This window comes from Leptidea sinapis, chromosome 6 (assembly GCF_905404315.1).
Source record: "Leptidea sinapis chromosome 6, ilLepSina1.1, whole genome shotgun sequence".
In the NCBI taxonomy this organism is placed as follows: domain Eukaryota; kingdom Metazoa; phylum Arthropoda; class Insecta; order Lepidoptera; family Pieridae; genus Leptidea; species Leptidea sinapis.
Window position 1 is genome coordinate 14,682,200 of NC_066270.1, and position 20,111 is coordinate 14,702,310.

At 34.6% G+C, this 20,111-nt stretch overlaps 1 protein-coding gene across 1 annotated transcript in view; it reads right to left on the reverse strand.

The window, feature by feature from the left end:
- Positions 1-20,111, reverse strand: part of LOC126965035 (acid sphingomyelinase-like phosphodiesterase 3a) — a 110,813-nt gene that overhangs the window by 23,116 nt on the left and 67,586 nt on the right. The window contains exons 2-5 of the mRNA XM_050808462.1: positions 11,535-11,675; positions 9,897-9,962; positions 6,717-6,870; positions 626-831 (exon numbers count right to left, since the gene is read on the reverse strand). Coding sequence (XP_050664419.1) covers positions 626-831; positions 6,717-6,870; positions 9,897-9,962; positions 11,535-11,604 — 496 coding nt within the window. The 5' untranslated portion in view covers positions 11,605-11,675. The remainder of the gene's footprint in view (positions 1-625; positions 832-6,716; positions 6,871-9,896; positions 9,963-11,534; positions 11,676-20,111) is intronic.

The following is a 20,111-nucleotide window of genomic DNA, read 5'->3' on the forward strand; positions in this document are numbered from 1 at the left end:
TCGAGCTGCTCTGCGTTGCATGCATTCAAATGATTTGATTATGTATGGAAAGCTCATAACAAATTTGTCATGGCTATCAAACAGTATTTAATATATAATCAACTTTAATTTGTACCAAAATTTATGTATGATGCGGGATTCAAACCCGCGCCTGTCGGGTTCCATCCGATCGCTGTTACTTACTACTCTTACTTTACTTACTCTTTTTTGCAGTCACATAGTAGTACATATATCTCATATGACTTGCATGAGTTACGAATTAAAAGAAAGACTTAGCATTCAGAAATCTCCGTCCATTTTTGTGTAAGTGTTAACGTTAGACGCGGAGGTACAGTTTTTAAGCCAGATGTCATCGAGCGCTCAAACTGAAAGGTTCTCTTGAGAATACAAATTAAACTTAGCTTCTAAGCTATAATGTGTTGTATAAAGTAGGGATTGGTTTTGCAAAGAGTGATAAATGCAAACACTTTTTAATTTAAACACAAAATTTTATATAATTATTTTTGTTATCACGGGAGTAATGGTAATACTTTGGACTAAATATATATCGGCCTTCTAGAAAGTAGTGAAAACTATGTACAAAGGTTGTGTTACATATTGACTATGACTTATTATAAGTCCTTACCAGTTTCAAAAGTCTGCAAAGCATCGGAAGGTAGCCATTGCATCCACATATCAACCAGCTTCCGCGACGGTGGGGGATCGTTGTGCCCTAGTGCGGGGAACACGAACTGACTGCTAAACGTCCGTCCGAGAATGTCGGTGACGTTTCTAACTGCCTCCAGCCTCACTTCATCGCTTAAGTGTTCCATCGACGATGAAAGTATGTCTCTAAGGAAATAATTACACGAAAGACATCTAATATCATATATAAAATAATAAAATACCTATTACTGAAGAAGTATAATAATATCTATACTTATAATAAATCTGTAGAAATCAAATTTCTGAACAAAGAAAAATAAATATGAAAACCGTGTCAGGGGGGTGTAAGGAGAGAAATAGAACAAGTCCCGATGTTTTTTTAATTTTTTGTTTCTCTGTCTGTTTGTCTGTTTGTAATCTCTGAAATTATTAGACTGATTTAATTGAAATTGCATGATGAAACCTTACATCCTCGGTCAACATCTTAGATACTTTTCATCCCAGCAAATTAAAGAGTTTGCGTGGGATGGTTCAAAATCTATAGTTATTTATATAGCATAGTACACAGAAAGTAATGCACATAATACAATAAAATGTGATACCTTATATTGCCGGACATCACCATAAATACTTTTCATCACGGAAAATTAAAAAAGTTCCCGTGGGACAGTTAAAAACTTGCAGTTACTTATATATGGTACACAACAATTAATGCAAATAATTTAATAAAATTTTATAAAATAATAAAGCGGCTTTTTCTGATGTAATTAGGATCACTGATCGTGTAGAACAACATACGAGTATTTTCGTAGTACAAACTATTACTTCAGATTACGTCGATAAAGCTGTTCGGTAGCGCTTTCCTTAAAAATCAATATTTGAAAGAGAATTGTAGCCATTTGACGAACGCAACGCAGCGCAATAATAATAGCCTTTATTTACAATCTATCTATATTTCGTATCTTAAATCGACTAACTGTTAAGATTTTTTTATATACAATGTAACCAAGTAATAATTTACTGTATTAGACACCGGTTTCTAGATTGTCTTGCTTTCCAGCATAGGCCTGCCCAAGTTTTTTTTTTTATGGAATAGGAGGACAAACGAGCGTACGGGTCACCTGTTGTTAAGTGATCACCGCCGCCCACAATCTCTTGCAACACCAGAGGAATCACAGGAGCGTTGCCGGCCTTTAAGGAAGGTGTACGCGCTTTTTTTGAAGGTACCCATGTCGTATCGTCCCGGAAACACCGCACAAGGAAGCTCATTCCACAGCTTTGTAGTACGTGGAAGAAAGCTCCTTGAAAACCGCACTGTGGAGGACCGCCACACATCCAGATGGTGAGGATGATATCCTAACTTGTGGCGTGTCGAGGGAAGGTGGAATTTGGCGGCAGGAATCAGGTTAAACAGCTCTTCGGAACACTCCCCGTGATAAATATGGTAGAAGACACACAATGAAGCGACGTCTCTACGCAACGCCAAGTGATCCAGCCGTTCACAGAGCACTGTGTCTCCGACAATTCGAGCTGCTCTGCGTTGCACGCGGTCAAATGGATCGAGCTGATACTGGGGTGCGCCAGACCAGAGATGACAGCAATACTCCATGTGTGGCCGGACGCTATAGAGCGCTAGTATGTGGGCCGGCTTGAAGTATTGCCGTGCTCTATTAATGACGCCCAGTTTCTTTGAAGCCAATTTGGCTTTGCCTTCCAGGTGACCACGAAATTGGCAATCGCTCGAGATTTCGAGACCCAGTATTCCGATACTAGGCGACGCTTTGAGGGAAGTGTTGTTCAAGAGCGGTGATACGACAAATGGGGTTTTTTTAGTGGTAAATGCGCAAACTTGAGTCTTCTGGGGGTTAAATTGGACAAGGTTAAATTTTCCCCATTCCGCCACCTTCTCAAGAGAGGACTCGATAGAAGACACAAGTTTCTCCCGGCACTGGTCGACGATTTCCCGAGAGAGACCTGCATGGCCAGTGTATACGGCATCACCAGTGCTGTCGTCTGCATAGCAATGAATGTTGGAGGTGTCCAACATATCATTGATATGCAGAAGAAACAGCGTGGGAGACAGCACACAGCCTTGGGGCACTCCAGCATTCACGGGCTTCGGGTTCGAGCAATATCCGTCGACAACGACCTGCATGCTGCGCCTAGTGAGGAAGCTGGAGGTCCACTTGCACAAGCTCTCGGGAAGCCCAAATGATGGAAGTTTGGAGAAGAGCGCCTTGTGCCATACACGATCAAAGGCCTTCGCTATATCCAGGCTAACTGCCAGGCCTTCCCCCTTGCTTTCAATAGCCGCTGCCCATCTATGTGTTAGGTATACCAGAAGATCACCTGCCGACCGACCATGGCGAAACCCGTATTGTCGATCGTTGATCAACTGGTGACCCTTTAGATATACTAAGAGCTGACGGCTAATTATGCTCTCCATGATTTTGGAGAGCAGGGAGGTAATAGCAATAGGCCTGTAGTTTGCCGGATCCGAACTGTGTCCCTTTTTTTTGGATCGGATGGACAAGGGCTGACTTCCATGAGTCAGGGACTACGCCTTTAGAATAAGAGTGCCGGAATAAACGCGTTAGCACCGGCGTCAACTCAGGGGCACACGTTCTAAGCACGATTGGAGAAATGCCATCCGGCCCGCTCGACTTCCTGACGTCCAACGAAAACAGAGCTCGCCTAACAGTTTTCTGTCTGAACTGTACTTCAGGCATAGAGCTCTGACACCGCGGGATGGTCGGCGGTGTTTTTCCGTTGTCGTCAAGAGTCGAGTTGGAGGCGAAAAGAGTGCACAGGAGATCGGCTTTCTCCTTTGCCGTATGGGCCAGGGTGTCATTCCTCATGTGCAACGGCGGCATGGACGGCTGGCTGAAGTTACCAAGAGCAGCTTTCGACAACGACCAGAACTTGCGTGTTCCGGTCGGGTAACTGGAAAGCTGCTCGCCGATTATGACGACGTGTTTTGACTTTGCACGGGCGATTTGCCGCTTAAAAAATCTGGAGGCACGGTTGAATTTCCTCTTAAGAACTGTGCAGTGTAGTAGAATGAGGCTCTACAGCCTCTATGATGAAAAAACTTTCAACCATAATCCACTCTTTCTGGAATATGTAAAAAAATATTCAAAAACATTTAAACATGTTTTTCAAGCAGCAAAATCTTTATACTCAAGAAATAAAATAAGACATTCTAACGATAAAATCAAAACTACTTGGAAAATTATTAATAATGAAACTGGTAAAACAAAAGATCAAAACTCTGAGTTTAATCTAAATATTAATAATGTAATTGTAAAATCAAACTTAGATGTTGCTAGAGCTTTTGAAAATTTCTTTACCAATGTTCCCATATCTACCACTAAACATTTAAACTTATGTCCAACCAGGGCAATATCATTACTTTCTGCAAATGTTACTAAATGTTCAAATAATTTCCAATTTAAGTATGTTAATATCTCGGATATCATAAAGTCATTTAAAGAGATTAATGTTAAAAAGACAGCTGACCTCTGGGGTATATCTGTTAAAGTAATAGGCTCTCTGATTGATATAATAGCGCCTGATCTAGCCCTAATATTTAACAAATGTATAGACTGTGGCACATTTCCAGACCTCATGAAGCATAGCAAAATAATACCTTTATTCAAGTCGGGTTACTCATCAGATCCCTCTAATTATAGGCCTATCTCAATTTTGCCTACCCTGAGTAAAATATTTGAAAAACTAATACTGTGTCAACTACGCGCTCATTTTAACATAAATAAAATTATACATGATAAACAATTTGGATTCACTCGGGGACGTTCAGCTGTTGACGCAGGTGTTGCATTAATGGAACATATTTTTAGTGCTTGGGAGGATTCACAAGATTCTTTAGGAATCTTTTGCGACCTTTCCAAAGCGTTTGATTGCGTCCAACATGAAATTCTAATCAGGAAATTGCAACACTATGGCATAAGAGGAAGTGCATTAAATTTATTAATCTCATATTTGAATAACAGGATACAGTATGTTGAAGTTAATAGTTTAAGGTCTTCAGGCTCCGTGTTAGGAATGGGTGTCCCGCAGGGTTCAATTCTCGGACCATTTCTGTTTTTAGTTTATATCAATGACCTACCCTATCTTATAAAGAACACACATGATATAGTATTGTTTGTGGATGATACATCACTATTATTTAAAGTTAATCGACATGCAACTACTATTGAACATGTAAATAATGCTATTTCTAAGGTAGAACAATGGTTCAAAGTAAACAATCTTCTTTTGAATGGTAAGAAAACGAAATGCTTAAAATTCATATTACCAAATGTAAAAAAGATTAACACACATATTAAATTAAATGGAGAAATGTTGGATCTTGTAAATAAGACAGTGTTCTTGGGTATAACTCTAGATGAGAAGCTTCAGTGGGGTGACCATATATCTGCCTTAGCAAACAGATTAAGCTCTGCAGCATATGCGGTTAAGAAGATAAGAGAACTGACTGACATAGATACGGCCAGAATAGTATATTTTAGTTACTTCCACAGCATTATGAGCTATGGTATCCTTTTATGGGGTAATGCTGCTGAGATCGATACGATATTTGTGCTGCAGAAGAGAGCCGTTAGAGCCATTTATAACATGGGATCTAGAATTTCGTTAAAGAATAAGTTTAAAGAAATAGGTATTATGACAGTGGCCTCACAATACATTTACGAGAATTTGATGTTTGTACAAAAGAATAAAAATAAGTTCACAAAACTAAGTGACTTACATAGTATTAATACTAGAAATAGGGGTAGACTTGTCATGCCTGCCACAAGACTCCATAAAGTCAGTAATTCCTTTAGGTGTCAGTGTGTTCGCTTCTATAATAAACTCCCCGAACATATAGCAAATATGTCTATAAATAAATTCAAATCCTACACAAAAAGTAAATTAAGCAGCAAAGGCTATTACAATATCCAAGATTATTTAAATGATAAAGCAGCCTGGAATTGAATTGATCTACTTAAAGTGTGATTTTAATTGTTTGATGTTATTTATATTACTTATTTGATTTGTTTGATTTTAATTTTATCTGTTTGATATTATTTATTTATTATTATGAAATTTAGTGTATGACTGAACTTAAGCCATTGTAAATCAATGTTATGAGTTCAATAAACGTTTTGATTTGATTTGATTTGCAGTTCGGTCCTTTGCGCCCAGCGCCGCAACCCAAGCTCGATACGCCTGTTTTTTGCAGTCAGATGCTGCTTTAACTGACGCATAGGTATCATCTTCCCATCTTCGATGCTGTTTTCCGTTATTTCTCGTTTTATATCTTGGACCCTATTCTATCACTTCTATAGGCCATTTCTCTGTCTTACTTCTTATTATTTGTCCAGCCTGTTTTTATTTCAGTTTTTCGATTTGACATGATTTCATTTCTATTACATTAATACCTTTTCTTATTATTGCTAGCGTAATTTTGTAGTTTAGTTTTATGTTAAGTATCCTTCGTTCCATTCTGCGAACCACTAATTACCGCAGCCCACATTCTCTTGCAATACCGAATGAATCAAAAGAGCATTGTTGGCCCTTTAAAAAAGTGTACGTGCTTTTTTTAAAGTACCCATGTCATATCGTCCTGGAAACACCGCACAAGATAGCTCACTCCACAGTTTGGTTGTACGTGGAAGAAAGTTCCTTGAATACCGCACTGTGGAGGAACGCCACACATCCAGTTTGTGCAAACTTAGCGTAAACAAACAAATCTGACAGAGAGATTCAGACATTAGCTCAAAGTTTTCGACTTTATTAAATTAATATGAATAAAAACTATAATTATTTAGTTTAATAATTTTAGTTAAAATTAGATCATAAATCATCATTTGATTGCATTGTGATGTGAAATTATTGATATAAACATTAATTAAAATACGTGCACGTGCGCCGTGCCCTATAAGTGTGGCCATACTGTCGACAGTCTAGGCATTCCTGCTTGAGCTGTCGTACGGTACAGCTCTCTCGGACTTTGTTACACCGCTGGTGGAATATGCGAAGGTGATCAAATAATATATAATACTCACCCCGTCCATAGTACGAATTCAAGCGTATCCGGATGTCGCTGTGCCATAAAGTCCACGGCACTTTGTATGAGAGGCCAGGAGCTGTCGCATGTGTGGTCGCGGTGTCGCCCATTTCTGTGATTGTGCTCGCTATTAGCGCGATTGTGCTTGCAACCTGAACAAATGAATGAATAATTAAGTTTGAACTCTCTGGATTCAATTTACTGAACAAAGAAATGAACTTATATTTCTTTTTCAAAAGCTTTGTTGTTTTATGTAACCTGCAGTATCGTAGATTGAATTTAATATAATATCTTATATAGAACGCAATATTTTTATCAATAGATACACACACACGATAATTATCTACGATACAATAATAAATTTTGCTGATAAAATAATAAATTTGCACCCCTTGTATGATTTTTATATTATTTGGTTTCCTGGTTTGTGCTGGATGCTTTTGTGACAAAAATTACCTATAAAATCGTGGACTGGCCATTTTAGGACGTTTACGTCTTTTTTAAATAAAACGATGTTGTTCAATATATATTTTTAAAACCACAATGCTACACAAGCTGTAGCATGTCGTAGCAACTACGTGATTCGTTAAATGTGCTACGCGAGCAGTTTCACCAAGTAAGCCAATCTCGGCGCTTCGTTACGATTTTAGAGCTTGTTGAAGAGAATTATATATATAAATATTATTTGCGACATAGCAAAACTTAGAAACAATACGATATCCTGATTTAATTATGCTTTGTTTTTAGACTTTGTGTATGTACTTAATTAAGTTTTTCGCTAGCTTTCTATTCTTCGTTTTTATTTATTTATCATTACGAACTACATCTTGACTTAAAAGTGTGGCAATGAGTGTCTTGCTATATCTTCTCATTAGCTCAACCCTTTACGAAGTAGCGGTAAATTCAATAAGAAAAAATATTTTTATATTTTTTTTTTTGACATTCATAAGTGTCATTTTCGTGACCTATATGAATAAAGAGTTTTTGAAATTTGAACTAAACTCATGTTAGCAATCCGGACAAGTCTTCGAGATATTTGGTTTGCTGTTATATTTATGTAAATTTGTAACGTTATAAATAAATATATTTAAAAAAATTAACTTCAGAGATTTTTATAGATTTACATTTTCATGAAGTCTAGTGAGTTCCATCAAAAGATATACTATATTTTGATTCTACTCTAGGGAACATCTTAATATGATAATTGTAATGTTGCCTCTTGCTTACAATCTAGCCTTAGGTTAGGCTTATAAGTAATTTTACTTTTACCAACTGCCGGACATTCTAAGCTAAGAATGTGTCCATTAATATAATTTTATTAAGGAGAAACCATTTAGTTCATGTCAGTCTTTTATAATATTACTATTTCTTTGCTATTTTACACTAACTTATTCTTTTTAACTTTATATCAGTGCTGTCAAGGAGTTGGATGTCTGACATTCAAGTGTTGATGAAGTCTATGTTGCTTCAGCCTATTTTTGTATAACTTAACTATAACTCAACGAACTCGACGGTAAAGTCTCTAAGGAACGTTAAATAATAATAGATGTTTAAAAATTTGGTTAAATTGGTGGTGAGATAATGGTCCTCACGTCATGCTCGTGAATTTAATAGCATTTTTTAATATTTTTTCCATTTAATTTAATTTCCACCTAAATAATTGTGACAATAGTTGCAGTTTAAAAGAGAATCACAGTTTTTATAGGCAAATATTTTAATGATAGTAAGGGACAAGATGAGCAGGACGTTTAGCGGATGGTAATTGATACGCCCTGCCCATTGCAATGCAGTGCCGCTCAGGATTCTTGAAAATTGCTCTCGTAACTTTGAGACATAAGATGTTAAGTCTCATTTGCCCAGTAATATCATTAGCTACGGTGCCCTTCAGACTGAAACATAATAATGCTTACACATTACTGCTTCACGGCGGAAAAAGTCACCGTTGTGGTATTCATAATCTAGCCGGCATCTAGTGCAAAGGAGCCTCCCACTGGTATCTTATGGTAAATTTCGTCAATGCTTTGCAATACTAAAATAATTACTAGAACAATCCCGACCTTATAGATGCACATGTAATATTGATTTGTATATATTGAATAGTTCTTGAGAACTACACTACGTGGGTAAACCACACATTGACATAATCAGAATCTCTAGTCTTCGCTATAGATGCAGTTTAAGACGTGAATTGAAGCTGCGAGGATTTACATTATCCTCTCTAATAAACACTTAACAGGCTATTCATATAGGTATCTATATAAAAGGCATAAAAGTCAATTATTTTCTCAAAATTGATTCCTTTAGAATACTTTTTGATGTCATTTCTAATCGCTACTAGATACTACTACCGCTTCGGAAATAAAAGGCGCACTGAGAGAGAAGAAGCGGCGCAAGAAACTCTCCCAGCATTCTTTTTTTGCAGTCTTTTCAATAAAAATATACAATATTGTACAGTCATTTCTATCGCTATAAAATAATCATAATCTAGTCCCAGTCTATAATAGCTTGCATCAACGGTTAGTTCTGTATTTGAAGATCTTAGCCATTATTTTTGGCTCTATACAGGATGTAATACAACCCAATCCTAAAATTGAGGGATTCGCATGATTGGACAAATTGAACCATGAATATACTGAAATTTAATAAATTAAAAAAAAATGGTACGAAGTTTAGAATAAAAAATGGAATGCCATTGATTTTTAATCATAACTATCTAATTATGTTTATTAATAAACATAAATTACAAAAAAACAGCATTAGAAACGTTGTTCAAGCGACATTGGCCCTTATTACGTAAGTACTGTACATTGCATTACATTGCTGGCTAAGAAAGTTTATAATAAACTTTGATTTTTTTTTCTGCAACTACAGCACTTTCTTGCAAAAATGCTAATAGCTATAATCCAGTTATGGTGAGCTCTATGGAACCGTTCCGTATTCGAAGATTATCTAGTTACATCCTGTATATATAATAAATAAATCATTTTTACTATTGGTATATACAAGTTTAATATTCATACGAGCACTATGACGTTAGCACATAACAATACGACGTATCTTTTTCTATTCAGTCGATGTGAAATTCGAGCAAAGTTTTAAAACAAAGGACGATTATTCTGTGCACAAGTACGGATACAGTTCCAAATTAAAATAAAATTTTGTTTCGTAACGAGCATACCTCTATGGAACTCCGGGGAGTTGTGAAAGGGGTCATAATGGAGATCTGTGATGTGCCAAAAGTAACCTGCAAAGAAAAATATGATTTCAACATTGTTGGTTATATTGTGCTTTGTGGGCATTTGTATTTTAGAGTGATATTTACGATCTGCTTTTTGTTATGCATATGCAAATGTTAGTAAAATAAACTCTTTATTCTATCTTTAGCATGCAAGCCCTTCAAAGATCAATGCAACTCTTGTTATCTGAAACATACATAACACCCACCAAAAAAATGAGTACACTTCAACTAAACACTTTTTGTTGTAAAAATTTGAACGAGAGCCCTTAAGTTTGAATTAATTAAGAAATAAAATTTGCGACATTTATAATAAACTTATATCAGAATATATTATGTTTAGTACTAGTAGGTTCCAAGCCTATTCTTTTAATATCATATCATCAAAATTGATCCTTTACAAAGTTTGAACTTGCGTATTAACATCAATGCCAGTATTTAGTATTTTCTTTGATTAACACGAGTGTTACACATTTAATTAAAACACTTTTAAAGGATTAAAATTGCGTGTTAGTGTAGCTGTGTTTTTGTATTAGATTTTTGCGTAAAAGTTTTTATTATTAATTTAGTTAACCTGACGTCTTAAGACCTTTTCAGATCTCGTTTTCAGAAGGACTGCAGATGGAATGAGTCAAGATAGTATTTGTCATGAGTAGTTTTCATTATGAAGTTTAGCGCCATTCATAGCCTTGGAGGTGGTATTTGCTGTAGATAGATAGTATTTGCCAAAATTTACTGACAGTGTCCTCTTCTTTTATGGTAGTGTAGGTTTGGGTGTTAATTTAGAGATTATTGAAACCCAGGTGTTAGGTAATTTTAGCCTGTCTTCTCAATTGAAATTTGGATGTTTTTTAAATTTAGGTATAGGTTCATGTACCAGTCTTAAGGGAAATCTATTCTCTTTTACCAAATGTTTTGGTTGGTCGATGCGGATATAGTGGTTTGGGCGGCTAATTATGTGTTCCCATACAGCTGACTTGGAGTTACCCAAATATCTAATATAAAAACAAAGTAACAATTACCCGCATTTGAATCCTTTAAAAAGTGTTTAATTTGTGTGACGTTTCTTTTTCATAACTATAATACATGTAATTTTGTTACTAAAGTTTGTTATTTATTTAATAAAGAAGAGTGTGTTGAACCTTGAGGGCCCAACAGTTTATAATAATAATTATTTTATTTTTGTCAAAAAATATCACACCTTTTCACTCCTTATGCATGCATGCATATGGCCGACGTGTTTGATTCTTGATAAAGGAACTTAAAATATGAGCTCATTCGAAAAATGTATCTGAAGGGTCTATTAGTATACATTGCAATTATTGCAATTTTTGTTATGAACAAATTAAAATATGGTATATGTCAAAATTAATACATTTTTGAACTTCTTGACAAGAACCTTATGTCAAGAATAACAGTACTTGTAGATTAATGAATTATTATTAATTACTTTGAAATTAATGAAGTAAGAAAAGCAGTTTATTTTTTTTTATAGCTGAATATTTATGTTCAAGATAAATCTGAATCCTATCATAAAGAGAATTAATTCAAATATAAATATATATTTATTTTAAAACTTACCTATTTTAGCATCACTCAAGTTAAGCCAGAATAGGCTTGTAATAAAGATGGCAAATGTGATGGGAGTCATGTTAAGATATTACATGGTTGCTGGCACAATCCATAGGGGCTTCCCAGGAATGGAGACATTTTGCATCTCACCTGAGAACAAAAACAAAACAAAATTACAGATAAATGTTATTTTTTCCAGTATTTGATAAAAATATTTCATGTTTGACGGAAATCATGATTTTTGAATATTTAATAGATCTACAATATTTGCAAAGTCACTGGCAAGCTCAGCTCAGATGGTTGCGTAACTGAAGTGGGCAGGGCACAACTATGTGCCGACGGACAGATGCCCGTTGCGGCAGTAAAGTCCTCGAATGACAGCAGTGGACGTCTTCTGGCTGATGATGGTGATGATGATGATATTATTTGCATAACTGGACATACAATTTTATAATAACAACATATCTGACAACCGATAAATTGAAAAAATACAGTAAGTACTTTATTTGTTACATTATATTCTTGTATTTCTAGGAGCTAATCCGGAGCTAATATTAGTGCACAAGTTGCAACATCAAAAATTTAAACCTTAGTGAGAAATAGGCTAAATAAATAAAGTGTGTGTGCAGTTTCACACTGAGTGAGTGCTAGACGGGGTGCGAACACCTTCTCATGTCTCCCACCCTGATAAAGCTTGAGGCTATTCAATACCGACACAGATTATTCACTAGGCTTCGCTTCTATCTTCAACATTTATGTTCTCAGTAAGACGTTCTAAGGAAACAATTGTCATTATTTTATTTCGTTATAATTTGAATGTGTATTTATTTACTATTAGGTAGATACAATAACAATTGTTAATTTTTATCCTTTGTTTCTGGTTTTGTTCCCAATAAAATAAATAAATGAATAGGCATTAATTATTTTTAATACTTTAGCTATTAGACTAGTCAAACCAATCGTTCCTTTATCAACGCGAGTATGATAAGCTTGCGATCGCGTCCATTCTAGCACTGCATGCTTGAGCTCATGCACGTAGCTTACAGGGCTAGGGGCGTGGGGGCGCGGTAATAAGGAACTCTCTTACACGACGGGACCAATGCGGTGAAATCATTACTGGTGTTTCCGTTTTAATTATTGATTATCTCAATAAACTTTGGCTTTAAATGGAAGTATCACAAGCAATTGTTGTTGCATTATTAAATTATATTGCATTATTTAATTCATCCTTCAATGTAAATGAGTATTTACATTGAAGGGCGTAAATTTCTGACATATTGGACGATATGTTAGTTATATAAATGATGGCTACGATATACATTGCAAAGTAATATCAGTTAATCCTGCACGTTTTAAGCATACCGAACGCCAGACACTTGAAACTTATGCGGTGGACTAACAATGGATTGGTTTTGCCATAAAATGCCAAACTCTGTTACAAAGTTTAGAAAGACATCACAGTACTATAGAGATTTGTATTCAAAATATTTTTACGTTCGACTTTATTGTAATAGGCGTTATTTTGCGGAAATCCATATTTTATGAGTTTTTGTTATATAAAATTATGGTTATAAATTCACTTTATATGTACACACATAAAATTATCAAGAATATATTGAGTGGCAATAGTCATGTTTATTACTTAAAATTTTGCTCTCAATGATTGTTTAGGACCTAGGTTATAAATACCGCGAAAAGCCCTCTTATGCACTATAAAGATGGTATTAATATGGGCAGCGTTACCCTATAGCAATATACTACTATGAAAATAATACTATAAAATGTTTAAATGAACTTTTCAATACAAAATGAATTGTTATTATGAACTAGTCAATTTGGTAATAATTATATACTTTTGTGATATTAAATTTGGTTGGTTTTATACATAGGTACTAAGTGAGTTATTAAATTATTTACATCTTATTTTATAATATCTTTTAATTTTATTTAAACTAATATCAATGATGGCACTGTGAAATGCGACATGTTTCAGTATAACAGTAGTGTGTTGGTACTTAGACAACTCTATAACATATTTTGCATTTCAATTGACGAAACATATTGGATTATTAATAATATTATGTTTACATCTTAAGTACAATGTTTCTTGCAAATAAAATTTCATTTTAAAATAACCAAAGTAAACTAGTCTCGCCGTATCTATATCAGTAATTTGTCTAAATGTCTATGTTGGCCTTGTAATCCCGTCTTGCCCACGTTTTTTTATGGAAAAGGAGGACAAACGAGCGTACGGTTCACCTGGTGTTAAGTGATCACCGCCGCCCACATTCTCTTGCAACACCAGAGGAATCACAGGAGCGTTGCTGGCCCTTAAGGGACGTGTATGTGCTTTTTTCCAAGGTACCCATGTCGTATCGTCCTGGGAACACTGCAAAAGGAAGTTCATTCCACAGCTTTGTAGTACGCGGAAAAATGATCCTTGAAAACCGCACTGTGGAGGACCGCCACACATCCCGATGGTGGGGATGATATCCTAACTTGTGGCGAGTCGTGCGAAGGTGGAATTCCACGTATTTATTAAAATATATTATGTATGTAGTATTTATTAAAATATATTATATACGTATTTATTAAAATATATTATATATCGTCTGCAAGGACTGAAAATCATTTTAATTAAATTTAAAATTAAATAGAAAATGTCAACATATTTATTTATTAATTGATTTTAAAGAAACAAATAGTCTTATACCAATAATTAAATCTTATTGACCAAAATAGTCCTATATTACAAGCCTTCACTCGATACTACGAAAAAATCAAAGCTTTCCGTAACCGAAACTTATTAGTTTTAATTCTTCTATCTCCGTTTTTTATTTTAGCGATTAGCTCTTAAGAAATATAATATATTGAATAAAATACAATTTTTTTTCTAAGCAAGCCATGTCATTAATTGATAACTTTTCAAGATGACTAGCAGTTAGGTAGTAAAATGATTTATAACTACCCTCCTATAAACGACCTCCTACAATCAAGTATATCGTAGTATAATGTTACAGTTTTCTGCAAGTAAATTTTTTTAGGCGCCTGTAAAAATGTAGCCTGTTAGTTAGTTAACCATTTAACAGTATGCTTAAAGTGAATAAAGAATTTATAAAATCAATTACAAAAATAGCTTTATGTATAGTTTATTCTGGATGTCAATCAGGTCATACTTAAAATTGCAAATCATTATGACTGGAACTTAATAAGCATGTACAACTTCATTTCAATGAGCATAACTGATTCAAAACTCACTAAAGATTTGAGCAACAATTTCTAACCAAATTACACGGCTACTATTTAACTAAGCACTAAGTTAGTATTTACCTACCTTCAAATACGAATTATAATATAATATATGTTGCCTATATACAAGTTGCCTAACTACACCAACTACTAACAGGAACTGAAAAATCTTACATATGAACAAAGACTTACAAAGCTTGGACTCAGCACCCTCAAAAGCAGGCGACAAAACAAACTCGTTATTGAGTGTGAACCTGTCGATAGAAACGGATTTGTAGATAGAACTGTAGTGGCAATCGGTCAGCTTGATAGCAAAAGGGTGCTTGACTCGACGTATGACCGCTACGAGGCTTAGGTTTACGCTTCAGAGCACAAACGAAATGATGTGTAATGACGTAAGAGTGACGTATTTAGTTGTACTAATTATACTTTAAATATTAGATAACAGATTGGTCTCCGCTGCTCTAAAAATAGATACCATACTACCTAAGATCAATAGCTTATTTATTACGGCAAGTTTATATTTTAAACCGAGTTAATGAATATGATGTATGGCTTATAAGAAAAAAGAATTAAAAAAAAAGAGTGTGTACTTATGTACACGCGTTAGAAGTTATACTTCTTTGGCGTATGGAAAATAAATTAAATTTTAACAAATAGTTAAGATCAAAGATAGTATAAACTCTCAGCATTTAAGGTTAATATAAATAAATATAGATTTTTTTTATTTATGCATAAAATTTGTTGTTGTTATAAAACTAAACGAAAAAAAATATATTTTTTAGATAATAATGTAATAATTTTTAATTAACGATGTAAATAAATTATTCTTACGACAATTAACCTCAAATCTATAATTGCACTCAAAACAGTTTATTGAAATTAGTTTTATTACTAATATTCAATATATATAGATATACTAATAAATTATTAGTAAATATACTATCACCGTCGTATATCAAATTGATTTAATAAAAACAACAAAATAATATTTATTTATTCACACTGTTTAATTGTACTGTTACGAAACACGTGTTCTAAATATAAAAATACTAGAATATACAATTTCAACATAGTTATCGATTTTCATGCCACCTAGAACTAACTTCACGATGTAGAATTCAGGTGTCGGTGTGCGCCCGCATCGTAAAAATTCACTCTCATCATTTATCTCCATCGCGCCAAAAGAAGTATAACTTCAAAAAACTTTATATTTTAGTGTGTATTAGCTTTTTGTAAGGATGCTTGTCGCATGGCATCTTGACATTCAATGGCATCCTTAAATTTTGTAACTTATATACGCTTTGGGTTAATTTACATTGAAATTAATAAAATACAAAATGCTTACTGATGATCTGTGATCCCGGTGTCTTTCTTATTTCATGTAATTTTTACAAGATTTAAATTTCAGAGTTCAATAATTATTAGCAAAGTGTGACAGAACATATGGTACGTCAACGTCACACATTGTTCGAGACTGGCTCGAGTACGCCTACTTGGGCGTAGTATTAGTTGCCGCACTTTGCGACATTGCCTTCGGTATCTAGTTGGGGCGCAGCGGAAACCAATACTTAATCTAAGCTTTTAATGTTATCTCTTCAGGTAAGTATTAACTTCTGTAGGCACGTATGCATTTCCCACTGGAAACATTACGATCAGTAAACTTCATGGTTGTACATGGAACAAAGTTGCTTGAAAAACTCACTGTGGAAAATTATGCCACACAACAGGTTTGGCATGAGGTGCGGTTTTTTAATATTAAGATAAGGGACGAGACGAGCAGGACGTTCAGCTGATGGTAATTGATACCCATTACAATGCAGTTCCGCTCAGAATTCTTAAAAAGCCAAAAATTCTGAGCGGCACTACAATTGCGCTCGTCACCTTGAGACATAAAATGTTCTATTGCCAAGTCTTATTTGCCCAGTAATTTCACTAGCTACGGTGCCGTTCATCTCGAAAAATAGTAATGTTTACACATTACTGCTCCACGGCAGAAGTAGGCGCCATTGTGGTACCCAAAATCTAGCCGGCTTCCTGTGCAAAGGAGCCTCCCACTAGTAAAGTAGTATTCTGCGATGCTGGTAATAAGTACTAGGAGTGAAGTTAACAGCTTCAACAGATTCTACTAGTGTTAAATAAAGTAGGAGACACACAGTGAAGTGAAATCTTTACGCTTTTCTAAGCTACAGAGTGACATTCACAGAGAATAAAAATCGAACTCATAAATTTGTAAATATGCTTTTCTTGAGAACAATTCTAATTCAAATTCAAATATTTTTATTCAAAATAGGATGTAACATCACTTATTGAAAGTCAAAAACTACCATTCCAAAATGAATGCCTCAGACCTGAGAAGAACGGGCGCAACAAACTCAGCGGGCTTTTTTTTTCATCGAAAAAATATGTTGACAAAGTAATATTTTACAATTAAACTAGTCATTTAATAGCCTGAGGGCGGTCACTCCATTCCCAATCTGTGGTATCATTAAGAGAGCCATTTATGTTATTAGTTACCTTTACCACACAAAGGTTTCTTAATAATTCTTTTGAATATCGTAATACTTTTGTTTGGAACATTTTCTGGGATCTTGTTTAAAAGCATTTACATTGCCCCAGAAAAGACTAGTAGTAGGCATAATAAGTTTGTTTGTTCCTGGTGTGTTAACATTATGGTTATGACAGTTTCTAGCAAATTAATTTATGTACTTATGTACATACATACATGTCAAGATAATCATCAATTGCTCTTTATAATTATATGAATAATGAAATTATTTTAAATATATTTTATATTCGCTTATCAAGTGCTCACAAGATACTGATTAGATGAGATTTATTTACGGTGTGTGTGGAAGATCTAGCTACTGTCAACAACTTCTGATTTGTATTAATTTAAATTTACTTGTTCGACTTACTCGTGTAAGGCATTGACTATTTGACGTTTGAGTATGTTTTTTGCATCACATTACATATATTGTAATTGAAATGATTTGTAAAACGATGAAAATGAGAGTCGCAATGAGTTTCTTGCTACTTCTTCTCATTAGCTCAACCCGTCACGATGTGGCAGTAAATTCAATTAGATAAATAGTTTTTTTGACGTTTTTAAGTATCATTTCCGTGACCTACATGAATAAAGTGATTTTGATTTCATTTGAATGATATAGCACAAGTAACAATAATTAATAATAATAAAGTAAAGGAAAAATAATTAAATATCATTAAATTATATTCTTATTACGTTACGCTTCTTATTACGTAGTAAGTCTATCCTCTTTTTTTATTAATATATATGTGACTGACAAAATAGTTGTCATGAAAAAATTATGATAGGGAAAATAGTAAAACTGACAATTCTTAGACTTGCACCAAACGTTGAAGAAATTTAAGTTTGCGCTGAACAATGCCAGCAGACATCACTGTTAAGATCACGTTTGGTTTATCACATCTTGTTTCTCATTTTATTACGACTTTATAGTGGATTTTCTTTGCAACGAGTTCTATAAATCTCCGCTTTCAGCTTGTGCTTAGTAACGATTATTACCATGGTAAAGCTTGTATTTTGCCTGTTTTTAGAATTGGGTATTTGACTCAATTTCTTTTAATTTTTAATACTTTAAAAATAAAATTTTGGTTAGATTTGAAAGAGCGACATCTCAAGTCAATTTCCTAATATGAATATATTGGGTTGAGCAGGTTATCAACTGTTAAGTAGATCCTGTAGATGGAGCCACAGCCTGATCGTTGAACAAGATGTACGAACTATACGTCACCCTAAGGGTTGGATCAGTTGGAAGAGCGCTCAGACGGTACCCGAGAGGTGGCGAGTTTGAATCCCGCATCGTTCATAAATTTTTAGACATACGAGATTTATCCACGATACGTCTCTCGAATGGTTGGCTCAGTTGGAAGAGCGCTCGCACGGAACGCGAGAGATTTCGGGTTCAAGGCCCGCATCGATCATAAATTTTGTTTACAAATATAATTTGTGTATTTTATCCCAGAAGTAAGGGAGGACAGACACTTAAATTTATAAGATTAAATCTTATATGAGATTGGAAGCATTATACAGTGTTTTGGTACCAGGCGATCATAGTTGATAAAGAAATTGTCTTATGTATGACGCGAGTATACCTTAATATATTCTCACATCATGCGCACAACGTGTTACTATGAAGACACCATGAGATCAAAAAATATGGTAGCTGTGATAGTAATGTCTGTAATAGCGATTGAAATCATGTGTCATACTAGCAACATGCAGCAGGAATTCATATGCAGTTAAGAGGTTCATGCACAATGCAGGTTTCACTTCTGACATGACGTGTACTTTGTACGCACGCAATTTTTTTATATTCATAATAACAGACGGCCTTTCTCAACTAATATGAGCGTTCAATTCATTGTCGTTAAGAAAAACTTTAACATGTAATTTATTTCCCTGGCCAAATTATTTTACACTATATCACATCATGGACGACATCAATCTAACAAACTGGTAAATTGGAAGAGTCATTGAAATAAATCACAAGTTCAATTAGTAAATAATCGAAGGCTTGTAACCTATCACGCGAACACACCGTAACGTAAATGTTTAACTGGATCGATAAAGGTAATTTAAAGATAAGTGTTCGTATGTGTTAATATATTAACTTCGTTTGAAAGGTCATTGAAATTCAATTAGTTTGATTCAAAATACGATATCTGTACGGGTAAATAGCTGTACAACTTACACGTGTTGGTGGTAGTGACATCGAATGAGGTCACGCTGCATTATTTATATATTTTTTTATAAACGGGCAAAAGACTCACGGGATGGGAGTGGTGAGGCAACCGCCCATGGACATCCACAACAACAGGTGTCAAGGGCCTTTAAGGAGGGAGTATGCTCTTTTCTTGTAGGTCCCTAAGTCGTATCAGTTCAGGCCAAAACAGCAGCCGGTAATTGATTCTACAAAGTAGCTGTGCATGGCAAGAAATTTCTTCAAAAACGCAAGGTTGTGGAATACCAGAAGTCAAAGTGATGCGGGTGGTATTTATTTATATAATATGAGTTAATTATTTTAGTTTTTAACCAGTAAACTACCAAATCCCATACTGTTAGCTACTCAGTACATCTCGATCTCTAAGTAGCAACTCGCGACAGATCCTATACTGTACTCAAGTTATCACAATCTCATATAAACAGTTCGCGTTGCAGATCCTATACAGCTCGATACTCATTCTCAGCCTTCATTATAAGTTAGATATGAATGAATGAATCAATCAACCAATCAATCAAAACAGTTTATTGAAAGTAGGTATTACAAAATACACTTTTTAACATCAAATAAT